Genomic DNA, 13,637 nt, shown 5'->3' on the forward strand with positions numbered 1-13,637 from the left:
GGTAACATCAAATTGAGTCATATAGTAATTAAATCACCTGTGTTCAAGCATGAATATACTTAAAACATGGACTGTAATGGTGGAGTTTGGGAAACGAGTGCTTTAACACTCGTTAAAGCATGTAAACAGGTATGGGAATTGATGCAGAGGATTTAGGGTAGATGTATGAAGCAGTGATAAGGGAGGAAAAATGGCCCATGGCAACCAATCAGCTGCTCTGTATAATTTTATATTATGCAAATTATAGATGTCACTTCAGTGGTGATTGGTTGCCATGAGCCCCTTCTCCTCACTTATCACTGCTTTATATATCTACCTCTATGTAACAAACCACTTTAGTACTGTCAGATGGGAGTATCTGCATTGCGGTGTAGTTGTTTAGACGTTCCCTGATCTGTTTGGTTGCATTCAACAGACTAAGAACATATTAAGGTCAACAGAGTATACACTATCAAAAGCAAATGCCTACTAACCAACATGTCAAATGCAATTGTGTTTCCCATGTGTCAGGGGTTTAATTTCTTGCCAGAGGGAAATTGGCCTTTAGTGCTATAGAGAGGCTGCAAATGTGACATTTTGTTTTCAATGGAATAAACGAAAAAACAAAATATTTGCACATCATCATATTATCAATTACAAGTTTATAAAGTTAAATTTCCCTCTAAGTCAAAAAGTTTCTGGTATGACAGCACAATGATAAGGTAAAAAAGGCTTATTTGTTGAAAATCGAGTTATATAATGCTTTTTTTTTAATGACACTTAATAGAGGTTAAGAGGGCAATATCATTGTAATAGACTGCAGTCATCTATAAGCACCTACTTTGAAGAATGTGGTAACTGTGCACACTAGATGGCACTATACTTCCAATATACTTTACAGTATAGAAGGCATGACAAAGGTATGACTGGGAAAACATGGAGAAGAAAGGTATCCAATATCTGCCTACAGGGGACCTGAACACTATGTAACATTTGTAGCAGACTAGTTTTGTCATCTATATTAAATTATTGCTGACCATGCTATGTCTTGTTGCACAGGGCAAATAAAACATAACTTCCTCACACGCCTTATATTTCTATGGCCCTTATTCTGGTTCACTCGCAAAGGCAAATTCCTTGTCAAATGGACAAAACCATGTGCACTGCAGGTGGGGCAGATGTAACTCGTGCAGAGAGAATTAGATTTGGGTGGGGTTTTACTATAAAGTTAGATCTACTATATATTGCAGTGTAAAAATAAAGCAGTCAGTATTTTCCCTGCACAGAAACAAAATAACTCACCCAAATCTAATTCTCTCTGCACATGTTACATCTGCCCCACCTGCAGTGCACATGGTTTTGTCCATTTGAGAAGGAATTTGCCTTTGCGAGTGAACCAGAATAAGGGCATATGTCCTAAAACAGATGGAATAAATGATTTTATTTTTGTTTGTTTGTTTGTTTTACATTGAAAGAAACACATTTTGCTTAGAGATGTCATTGGTTATCAAACTTAAAATATTTGTTTTGCAGTTACCAAAGAAATAATGTTGAAAGGTAATAAAATATTATAAAGTGATTACAAAAAAATCATTTTTACCAAATCACTGAAAAGTCCAGTGACCAGGGAAAGGCAGCGTCAGTTCTGTCTGTGGAGTTAATACGCATCAGCCTGTTTCTGTACATGAATAAATGCCTGGCTTCATTTTGCTGCAACCTGCACTGACACCGATGGACTGTAGCATATGTACAGGTTAAGTCTCCCATATCAGAAATGCTGAGGCCAGAAGGATTTTGGATTTTTCTGCATACCATAATAAGATATCTTGGGGATGAACCCGTCTCAGCAAGTCTATTACCCCTTTCACACCAGAAGCAACTTACCGGGTTAAAGATTTTCAACCCAGGAATTTGATGAAAAACGAGTGCTCTTGATCAGGGTCGGAGTGCCGGGATTTAAGACCCATGTTGACCCTTTCATACCACAGAAAAACACATTTTTTTCCAGCAAATTGAAAATCTTTAACCCGGTAATTTGCATGTGGTGTGAATTGGCTGCACCCGGCAATTACCATGCGTTTTTCAGTGCTGGGTCATTTTGCCGGGTGCAGCCAATTCACACCACATGCAAATTACCGGGTTAAAGATTAAAGATACCGGGTTAAAGGTTAAAGATACCGGGTGGCCGGTGTGAAAGGGGTATAGAGACAAGAAATTAATTTTCATATACACCTTATACACATAGCAAGAAGGTCATTTTATACAATATTTGGAATCATTTTACGCAAAGTTTGTGTACATGGAACCACCAGAATACAAAAGTGTCACCATCTCAGTCGGCGCCCCAATAAATGTTGAATTTCTGAATACCACATCATTGCTGCAGTGACACCAAACAGACTTTTTTAAGCATGCTAGGTCCCGTGAGACTATGCTAGCGTCTTTCACTTTTTCTGTCAATAATGCATCTTAGAAGCAATGTTGTGTGAATAGGATACACCAGAAGACTGCACTAGTTCATTTGATATGTGTCACTTTCATATCGAGCAACAATGTAGCGCAAGTAAAAAAAAAATTCCATACCAAGTTCTTTTAGACTTCATGTACAGACTCAATGAATCTGCACAGTCTCGTGCATCCTAGTTGCAATGCGTTGCGTCTAAGATGCATTTTCACCAGAAGAGATGCCCGGCACTAGCAGTATCTCACAAGACCTGTCAGCTCACTTGCGACAGGAAGCTGGTGCTGCCTGGCCCACTGAGGCTAGATGTAAGAGGATACATCTGTGTTTGGAATACTGGATTTTCAGATATGGGAGGCTCAACCTGTAAATAGTGCACATTCTGAGTACCCGCCAATCAGTCATCACTGGAACTTTTGGACATCAAAACAACTCTATTTTGAAGATGCATTGTAACAATATTAATAATGTAGATTTATTGAAGTCTTTAAACTCTCCAAAATAGCAGCGCATAAAAAACAGTATTTTAAAAAATATAACCCAAGAGTTGAAAATATCTCTCTCCACAGAATAACCTTGCAGTGGTAAAAGGGATTACAACACATTGCATAGAACTAGGTCGAAGTCCCTTTCACTTCTGAAAAGTATAAAGTAAATTCCTCTGGAGATATTCCTATAATACAATATATATATATATATCATGTGTAGTAGTTATACATTATTTATAAATATATTTATAGAGGTTGTACATATTGAGGCACATGGTAGAGAGAGTTAGAAAAGTCTGGCTTGCTTCTTCAGCTCATTCCTTTTCCACAGTGCCAGGCGGTCAAACTCTGATATGGTCATTCCAAACACTTGATAAAACTCCTCAGCTGATAGATGGCGCTGTGGAGAGGTTACACAAATAAAGGCATGGTTACAGATGGCAGCACTGCAAACGCAAAGTTTTATTTGTAACAATATGGAAAGTATAAAATAAATACTTGTCTACTGTCTGGAAATCCCCTCCAGGAGACTAATACCCCTTTCACATCACAGTAATTACTAGGTACAAGCCGGTTTGACCTGGTAATTAGTGAAATGTGAAAGGAGTTAATGTGTCCCTTAAACAGGTAACAACATGGCAATACGAACCGGTAAAAAAGCAGAGTTCTTGCCGGTTCGTTGCCGTGTTGCTTGGCGGTGTAAACAGGTTAAACGGGCCGACCCATTTCCGTTCACACTATGTAGGAGGCAGCACTTGGAGCAGCGCCCGCTCTAAACGCTGCCTCCTAGTCCGATCCCGATGACACACACCGACTCCCCGCCGTGCCCCCGGATGACATCAAGGTACCGGCAGGGTGCGAACCTGCATTTTGCGATGTGAAAGTAATATAAGAAGGGGAGATCTAATTGATCCTGCATGGGTGAATCATCAATGCCTTACCTTGTGGGACAGTCGCACTAATTGGACACGGTCCAGTTCTCCCGAGTGGGGGCAGTTGGTGATAACAAAATAGTTTCCATGTGGCATCTATTAGTTCAGGGAGGGGAGTCAGGGGCTGCTCAGATGGCACTGGGCACACCCTTAAAGTGACAGAAATGAGGAGAGGGTCACGGCAATTGGCTGCGCATTTTTCCTGCCCCTCCACCAGATGCTCTGTCCATTTTGGCAACTGCCCACTACCACCATGCTGGGAGGTATGATCAAGGCCACTTCTCAATAGAAACAGCATCCAGATCTAGGGACAGCTCTAACCTTAGGTTAATGTTTATATCAGCAGGATTTGGGGCATTAAAACTTTATATGACTGATACAGTGTCTTCTTACCTGTGAGGCCACTGGTATTGCTCTATGGGGGTCATTCTGGTTGGTTCGGTAAGATGCGAGGATCACACATTGACCCTAATGTTTACATTGCTATGTGTGTCTAGGCAAAGGCATTTCACCCATTAGCTGTGCGGGCATTTCTAAAAAATGCAACAAGATCCTTCCCCGCAGGAATGCCCTGATAATCCATTACAAATACAGTTTATCACAACATGCCATCTTGTCGCACATACCAATGTGTAGCAGCATACATGCAAGCAGCAAAGCAGTTACAGTGGGGCAGATGTATCAATCTCCCCTTAACGGGTGAAATCTAACGTTTCCCACTTCTCCTGGCATAACGCTCAGGAGCAGGGACAGATTTCACCCTAATGTATCATTCTGCTGTTAGTGAGTAACGTTAATCGTTAACTCACATCTTCTCCTTATTTGCCTTTTTTTTAACTTACATCCCCTTATGAGGCTGCCACCGCCGGTCTTTCTTAAGTAGCTACCGCCGCTGGTCCACCTTATTGAGCTGCCACCGCTGATCACCCTGATGTAGCTGCCACCGCAGGTCCCCTTTCCTCTGGAGCAGAAGACCAGCGGTGGCAGCTACATCAGGGGAAAACGCAGCCGCAGCTACATAAGGGGGATCCGCGGCAGTGGCTCCATCAACGGGACACGTTGTAGCCGCTTTGGCTGCCGCAGCTGTACCCTGTCCTTCCTGGCCTCTGCAGCTGCTCCCCCCCCCCCCTCTGCCTCCTGCCCACATCAGCACCTACCTACATCCTGCCACCGGCTTCATGTCCGCAGCTTGCCGCCCACCTCCCCCCCAGCTCTCCGATCGAGCACGTAGGGACCCCGCTGTTTTAATATATGTGCCGCAGGGTCCCCAAGAGAGCGGGGATGCGGCGGGAGGGTTGCCAAAAATAATATTTAAAACACCGGGCGGGCGCCGGGCAGATGCTGCTGTCTGTACTTGGTAGCTCTCAGCCAATCATCGGCCGCCCGGTATTTTGAATGTGATTTCTCAGAGGTGACAGCTCTCCCGCCGCGTCTCCGGCTCTCCGCTACCAAGTACAGACAGCAGCATCTGCCCGGCGCCCGCCCGGTGTTTTAAATATTATTTCTGGCAACCCTCCCGCCGCATCCCCGCTCTCCTGCGGCACATATATTAAAACAGCGGGGTCACTACAGTGCGCGATCGGAGAGCTGGGGGGGACTGGAGCGGGACAACAGCCGCCGGTGCCAGCATGCTGACAGGAGACAATTGTCGGCATGCTGGCTGATCAAAGGGGGGAAGAGGAGCAACAAAAAAAAAACGGCAAAACTAAATAAATGGAATGGGGGGAGAGGTGCAGGGCAGCCGGCAGCAGCAACATGCTGTCTACTGGTGTCGGCATGGGAGGAGATGCGGCGGTGGCCGGATAGCTCCGTAAGCTATAGCGAGGGGGGGTTGGGTTGGGTTAAAAACCACCTAACGCCAGCCTGAGGATGGCGAAAAGAAACAGCGGGCTTAACGTCGGGGAAGGCAATAATACATTGCCTGCGACGTAAAAGCTCATAACTTTAAGCAGGCTGCAGGAGGACAGCGCCTGAACGTTAAGTTCAGGGCTGCCTCAGGGGGACGTTAAAAGCCCCTTTCATACATGTGCACAACACGTAAAAAACCCCATTTACTAGCGTTAAGTGCTACTTAAGCAGTTAACGCTGGTTCATACATCTGCCCCAGTATGTGATGACACAGAGGCTCTCGGTACATTAGTTCTTCTGTACAACACATACATTCCTCCTGTACTTACTTCCAAGCGAGTTCTGTCTGCATCTTTAGGTAGTCTACTCCTCCCCCTTGTGGTAACCATGAGTAATTCATATGGATAGATCTGTTGAATGAGAAAAGATGTAATGTGTATTATACAGTATGTACTCCAATTCAGTAAGCCCCATACACACTAGAGGATATTGTTCACAATATCCCTCAGAAAGGGCCTTCTGATCGATATTGTTCACTCAATATCATTAATGATGCACGCTTCCATGTGTCGTTATCAATGATTGATGTCTTCTGAACATGCAGTTCAACTTGGCTATATAGCCAAATGACCCTCATGTTCAGCGGGTCCCAGTGACATCACTGAATGATTTAGTTTACTGATATCACTCAGTGTGTACATGCAATATCGGGTACCGCAGCTGATATTGTTAATGTTCCATTTGCAAGGTGAGTGACAGAAAGTAGGCATCTTCGGGTGGTAACCGATAGTTTAGTGGGAGTGCTAAGAAAAACACAGGCGTGCCAGAAAAAAGGCTAGGTGCACCTAGGAAAATGGTAGGCGTTCCTAAGCATTTTAGAGGAGGGTGTGTGATGTCAGCAACAGGCAAGATATGCCTTTTTTCATCACACCACGAGTAAATCTCTGGCTAGTGAGCACATTCATTTGCAAAGGTGGGATTTTATGTGGTGGCATCTTAAGCTGGCCACAGGGAATTCACTGTGGGAATTAGCCCCACAGTGCAGAACTCAATTTAATAACCATGCACGGTACTTGTGTATTATCAAGGCGCCCGTTAAGTAGTTTACGTACTGTCCTATTCAGCGAAGTGTCCCTTCAGCACAGCAGCGGCAGTCCCTCCAGCGTAGTTTTAAGCGCTATTTGTGTATTATCACAGTGCCCATTAAGTAGTTTATGTACTGTAGTTGCTCTGACTCCGCCAACTACATTGCGCGCACCGGCGCCGTGATAATAAACAAGTTCCTTCAATTTATTTGTCGCATTGTGCCAGCGCCGTGATACAAGTATTATGTACCACAGGGCGTCCACAGAGGTCGGGTGCGCTGGTCTGCCGACCCTGTGGACGCCAGCTGCTTTACTCATTACTTTACACTACAAGCTGCCTTACTACGACTACGCTGACTATACGTAGATGTGACTACATAGCTTTGACTCCGCCAACTACGTTGCGCGCGCCGACGCCGTGATATTACACAAGTACCCCATGCACTTGTCTAAAAATGTAGAAAAATCACTTTGTAGACTTTTTGTGTACCACAATATTGTCTTTAATTTTGCTGAAAAACTCCTGTTAGGTATCAATGCAAATTAGAAAAAAAAATCCATTTGACACCTTTTAGGAACCTCTAGTACTTTCCTTATGGCGAATAATGGCCTTCTATTTGTTCCTGTTATCTCAGTTGGCACTTTTTTTGTGGCACAGGACGGTTCCCCACGGGTCCTGCAAATTGCCATGTAGAATTTAATCTGGCATTCTGGGGGTGCATACAGTACATTGCCATGACTTATACAAGTTTGCTATGCAATTTCATTTTTGCAAAGTCGCAGCTAATTGAATTGACCCCTAATAGCTTTTGGCTGTTTCACAACTCAAAAAACTCCCCTAAAAACAAATTTTATTAAATACATTTAAAAAAGTGAAGATATTAGACAGTCTGGACCTCTCCAGCAGTTGCAAATGACTTATGGGGCCAAATGTAATAGGGTGAGAGTTTCAGAAAGTGAGAGATTTTGGGAGAGTTTTCCCCTTTTTTTGAAAGCAGCAATCAATTACACTCCAAAACCAGGTTGATTTTGCCATGTAATTGATTGCTGCTTTTAAAATCATGGGAAAACTCTCCCAAAATCTCTCACTTTCTGAAACTCTCACCCTATTACATTTGGCCCATAGAGTCATCTTCATTACATATAACATCCTGACAAAACTGTGCGCATACAGTAAGCCAGAGACCTGCAGCAAGCTTAGCTTATTGTATAAAATGAGGCAATGCACTGTAATGCAATAGCACGTACATAAGATACCCCCAAGTGCAGGTCTGATAAGTACGATGGAGTCAGACATATTACACACAGGAAGAAACAATCAATGTTAATCGGGTGAGGACTAGAGTGCTTTTACTATATATGTATTCTAATATATTACAAAATATATGGGAGTGCCAGTCTAAGCGGAAACTAAGAAAATGTTAGGGTTAATTTACTTATTCAATGAACAGATCAACCACAAAGCAATGTGAGGTGGGGGTAAAATGGTAGTGATTTCCATTCAGGTTATGAAGAAGGTTCAAGGAACTTTGGTTGAATGGACATGTAAAAAAAAACAAGTCAGATTCATCTGGTGGTGAGTAACTGCTCATTGCCATGGTAACGGGATTCTTATTCCACGAGGGATTGTGGGTCCTCTCACCTTGTACTCTGCAGAAGAGGGAGGAAAGTGAAGCAGTTAGATGGGAGGAATGAGTAAACCACACAGAAAGATAACACATATTGAAATAGCAAAAAAAGTAATATGGGTTTTAGAATCTGTAAATCATTCCCTAATAAAGTGAAAACTTTATACAGTATTTGATTAACCCTGATATTTGTTGGAGGTCCATACTGCATTATTCGTGGTCATTTTATGCAAAAACAGTTACCGTATATGCAATTGAACTCACCGTACAATGTTATCAGGACTGAGTATAGTTTTATATATTGCATTTAGTTGTATAAATAGTTTGATACTTTACAACTGTTTCCTTTATTAAATGAGCAGAAGGAACTGTAGACTAGTTTGCACCATACCCACTGGCCGCCTGTCAGATGAAAGCAGCTCAGTTGACTTGTTTCAGCGGCTTTTATCTCAAAAGCTGCCAAGTGTGTACCAGACAGCGATTACCAGTGAGCGATGATGCGTGCTCCTGCATCATCGCTGCCCTGGCCAATCATCTGCTGGTATTACTCCTGCTGTACCCACCACTACTTAGCAAGTTATAAATCAATTGATTGAAGACATCTGTATTCCTCAATGTTTTAATGTTATGGCATCAACTGATTCAATTTAGTATAACTTGCTGACAAGTACTAGGGGTGGTAGGGGCATAATATAAGTTCTATATGCCAGGGGTTTAAATAGTTTCCTGAAAACGAAATAGCAGAATGGGTGCAAATAGAGCCGCATATTTCACCACACATTTAGATCTGGTATCCTTACAAGTTACAATGTGACTCGTTCACTCCATTTTGCTTTACCTCCTGTATAAATGACTAATAACCTTCAGCATTGTAAGCAATTCTCCACCATATTTTATCTGTTGCTGCTCTCTAGAGAAACCCTGACTCTTGGTAAATGATGTAACGCTCATGCAAGGTTAGGAGTGGAACCAAAAAGGGCAAATCCGATTAGGTACGAAGGGTGCAATGTGCATGACTGTATTAGCCCGTACTAAACATATACCTGGCATCTTTACTTATACAATAAAATTGACAATGAGACAATTGAGTGCACACACCACTTCTCACCTTTACATCTCTCTGTACATTATTAAATTGCCCTACCTGCAGTGTAACATGGTTTTGCCAAGATGCATATTTGTTTTCTGTTTTTACTTATTATTAGCAGTTATTTATATAGCGCACATATTCTGCAGCGCTTTTACAGTGCTCCTAGGCCTGTATTAGCCCTGTATGTCCATTTTCATTAGACTGTAAGCTCACATAAGCAGTGACTTCTATACCTCATCTTTCAGTTTATTTATTATATTCACAGCTGGACCGGCCTGATGGGCAGTGCAGTTGTGTGAAGACTTGGTGAAGCAACCCTTCTTCCCAGTGCTCTGCTTGGCCAGCATGCTTAGATGGGGTGTAAAGTGTGACCATACTCCCGTTATCCGCCGCGCACACCTGGGACATGTCGCCATGTCCCCCTGGTTTTGTGTACCACAGCCATGTACTCGGGTAGAATGCCAGGGCCTACTTTAAGCCCCAGTCCATCCCTGATCATATTGTATAGTGTTGTAGAGTACTTTGATGTCTCATAACCATTAAACTGTCATATTCTTATGGAGACAATGATTATGCTCACTACCTTTATTACTTATTTTAAATAAAATAAAAAATGAAAATAACAATTACCTCGCATGCCCCAGTTGACAGCATTGGCACTATCATAGTGGAAGAGCTCAGTGCTGGGCGGCTGAAAGAAATACAGTATATATTATATTAGGCTACAGCAATAATAATGCCAAAGAACTCAATGAAAATGCCTTATTTAAGCTGTTTCATAGCGATGTAGTCAGCAAAGTTACTAATGAACCTGGAGACCCATGCATCACTGCAGCGACTATACACGCCGGGGTGTGAGTAGTGCAACGCTCGAGAATGTGCACGCTGATCGCAGCAGGGATGAGTGCGACATGTCAACTGCTTTATAAGAGATGAAAGACAATAATGCTGCTTTCCCACTGCCAAACCTGAGCCGCTCATTACATATGCACTACGCTCATTACACATGTGCATAGTGGGAACTACTAGTTCCCATCAGCCGCAGGCACTGCTCGGACCCCAGATGGACCCCGCTGCACTACCAGCACCATGTCCATGCGGGATGGACCCCACTGCCTCCCCACTGCCCAGCATCCATCAGCCGCAGGGAGGGACCTGAAGTACCGTGCCCATGCCGGAGCCTGCTGCCTCCCCAGCAATGTGCGAACCCCGCTGCCCGGATCCCCCACGCAGGTAAGTACAAGGGGAGGGGGGGGGGGGCGCAGGGCAGGTACCAGGGGAGGGGGGGGGGCGCAGGGCAGGTACCAGGGAATATAATTTAAGCCCCATTCTCACCGGTATTTTTTAAACGGGTAAAGAACCATGGAGCTTTCCCACTGCAGCTCTACCCATTTAAAAAGGCTAAAAAAATGGCAACATACCGTTTAAGAGCTGCAGTGGGAAAGGGGTATAAGGTTTCATTTACGCAGTGCTCATTGTACTTTACCATTTAACTTATAATAATAGTATTGACACAATTAATATTTTCATTAGCATACTACCTTTCTAATGCAAATTAATGTTAATTGCCTCATCCTAGATTAATGCTGCAGTGCTGCAGTGTCCAGACATAACTGCATTCCTAAGAACATTTATACTGTACCCTGTGCAGTCCGTTCCTCCTGTATGCTGGAAGTGAGGCAGATTTGGAAATCAGGGGATCTGAAATATACAAAAAGAATGAATTTGAGTCTCAGTATTAAAATATAGCAATAGAATAAATGTTTCTCATTCTTTCAATGTGTACTGTACATTGTGCTAATGCAAACTATCATAAACATGGCACACTGGCCTAAATGACTTCTTTTTTATTTAGATATGTAATGCTGCAGGAGTGTTCTTCAATATATACACAAACCAATCATTTGGATTATTTCTATTTACCATACTGGTGCCCGCTGCTGATTGGATGGGAGAGGCTACGAACGGCTATGCCATTGGAAAATACGAATGAGGTGAATACGGCACATTAGTAAATGTGCCCTATTCACAATTCGTATTTTCCCTGGAATACGGCCGATCCCGGTCGTATCATTCGTACTACGGATCGGCGGTATTCCCACGTGTAAGTAATTTTCCCCAGTATATATAATCTTGGGCCTGATTCAGAGGTACTGTATATGCCAACCTTACACGTACATCTCCAATGTTTGTGGGTCGGCACATATGCAGAACGATTCCCGCGTGACTGCTCTCAGTTTCCCCTTAGCCACATTTCCTGGCCCTAGTAGAGCAGGTCTGACAGCCAGTCTGTATAAGCTGAGCTTTACTCAAATGGCCAAGGGCAGGGACCATTGTGACTACTCTGATCACTGCTGCATGCCCTTATAATGTGCAGTATGGATTACATTATTGCAAGTAAAGTAATGTAGTGTAAAGATACCAACATAGGTCAGATCATATGCATCCATCCATCCATCGGTTCTACCAAGTGCGTGGCCTATAGGTTTCTGAATGGAACAGCGGGGTTATGCAAACTGATGGTAAAGTATCCAAGGGCAAACATAATTCATTTTTTTAATTTAAAAGAACAACTGTACTCACCATTATCAGCAAGATAACACCTGTTGGGCGCTAGAAGAGAAGAATAACAAACTGTATTACTGATATGGGCCCTTATTCTGATCGGTGCGGATATTCCCGCTTGCGTACGGGCCGCCGATGTTTATCGTCTGCGCATGTGCAGAGGTCACTCTGCGCATGTGCAGGCGATTTCGCCGCAAGGATTCTCTATACGCCGCACAGGGGGCGTAGAGGGGCGTGAGGGGCTACTTATCCTCATTACCCTATGTATACGCCCCGCGTTTCATGGGCGTTCCCATGCAAACGCGGGGCGTATGCATGGTAATGAGGCCGTGACGCGTGGGTACGGGGCGGGCATCTGACATCGCCGGATGTCAGCTGCCCGCCCCCATACAAGATTTCACACGGACAAGTGTCCGTGTGGTCTTGTGTTGCGGGACCTGGTGGAGCGTGCGGCCCTGCATTCGATGTTCGGCGACCATCGAATGCAGGGGCTGCTCCCACCATGGAGGAGGCGTATCCCCGTCCACATTCATGCGGACCGCCACATATCCGCATACGGACGGAGGTGGCGATCCGTATGGAAGGCGGGGATTCGCCAAGACGGACATCACCGCATATTTCTGATCGGGCCGCACCGATCAGAATAAGGGCCATGGTTCTACGTAGACTGCAATAGGGACATCACAACAGCTACATGATTTGATTTGCAGTGCCTGGTTTTTCAACAAATATGTTTATAGTATCAACTGATAGTGAGATATCAGACACCATTTGGCCGTATACATGATTTAGTTGACATCTTATTCCCAGTAAATATTTTGGTTTTCAAGCTTTGTACATTGTTTTGGTATTTCTGAAGCAGCAAAGAATGCAGAGGAGGATGTGCAAATATCCCTAACCATGTGCCCATCTCCCTTACTGACATTCATCTGTGCAGAAGCTTTGCCTGATGATAAACACTTTGTATGACGAGTGTCCGAGGACCAGTAACAAGTAACCATCTTTCTGGGAGTTTTATAAATCTGGGGTTTTGTGTTACCGGAGATTCTCCTCTCATTTCTACTGGGACACAGACACTTCCAAATAGCACTGGCAAAGGTGACACTTCCAAATATCACTCACATGGGTCTGCCAGACCTGACACTCCTAAAAAGCAAGAATGTGTTCCTCTGACAGATCTGTGCCTTGTTGTGTAGTTGGAATGGCACATTTTTGTGAACCTTGTGCCAAATAAACCATCAGAAAAACAACAAAGGACAGTATCTCATCAATGCATCTGCTGACTCTTTATCAGGACCTCTAAATGCTGTAACGCTAAATAACTGCATACAGTACAGTATGCCAGGGATGGCCAAAGTGCCGATCGCTGTAACTGCGGAAATGTGCCATCAGCTGCCCACTCAAAGCAGGCATTGCCACGCCTGTGTTTCCAGTTTATAGGGACGCATATAAACCACGGTGCGTTCCCCTGCTGCCGCCCCCAGCTCTCCCTTCCCTGAGTGAACGGCTCGGCCCAATTGGGACCCAAAAGAACGGGAATAAATCGGCCCCTAAGGCAGCT

The 13,637-nt window shown here is 43.9% G+C and overlaps 1 protein-coding gene across 5 annotated transcripts in view; it reads right to left on the reverse strand.

Moving 5' to 3' along the window:
* Positions 1-2,901: 2,901 nt before the first annotated feature.
* The window catches only part of ABLIM3 (actin binding LIM protein family member 3), a 189,184-nt gene continuing 178,448 nt past the window's right edge, over positions 2,902-13,637 (reverse strand). For 4 of the 5 annotated variants that reach the window (XM_083181969.1, XM_083181970.1, XM_083181972.1 and 1 more), the window contains 4 exons: positions 12,095-12,124; positions 11,154-11,212; positions 10,142-10,202; positions 7,910-8,443 (listed from right to left, as the gene is read on the reverse strand). In XM_083181969.1, coding sequence (XP_083038095.1) covers positions 8,382-8,443; positions 10,142-10,202; positions 11,154-11,212; positions 12,095-12,124 — 212 coding nt within the window. In that variant the 3' untranslated portion in view covers positions 7,910-8,381. Of the gene's footprint in view, positions 3,329-6,037; positions 6,119-7,909; positions 8,444-10,141; positions 10,203-11,153; positions 11,213-12,094; positions 12,125-13,637 lie in introns of those variants that run through there. The other variant, XM_083181974.1, reaches the window with a different exon arrangement.

Source organism: Crinia signifera, chromosome 4, assembly GCF_055691185.1.
Source record: "Crinia signifera chromosome 4, ASM5569118v1, whole genome shotgun sequence".
Lineage (NCBI taxonomy): Eukaryota > Metazoa > Chordata > Amphibia > Anura > Myobatrachidae > Crinia > Crinia signifera.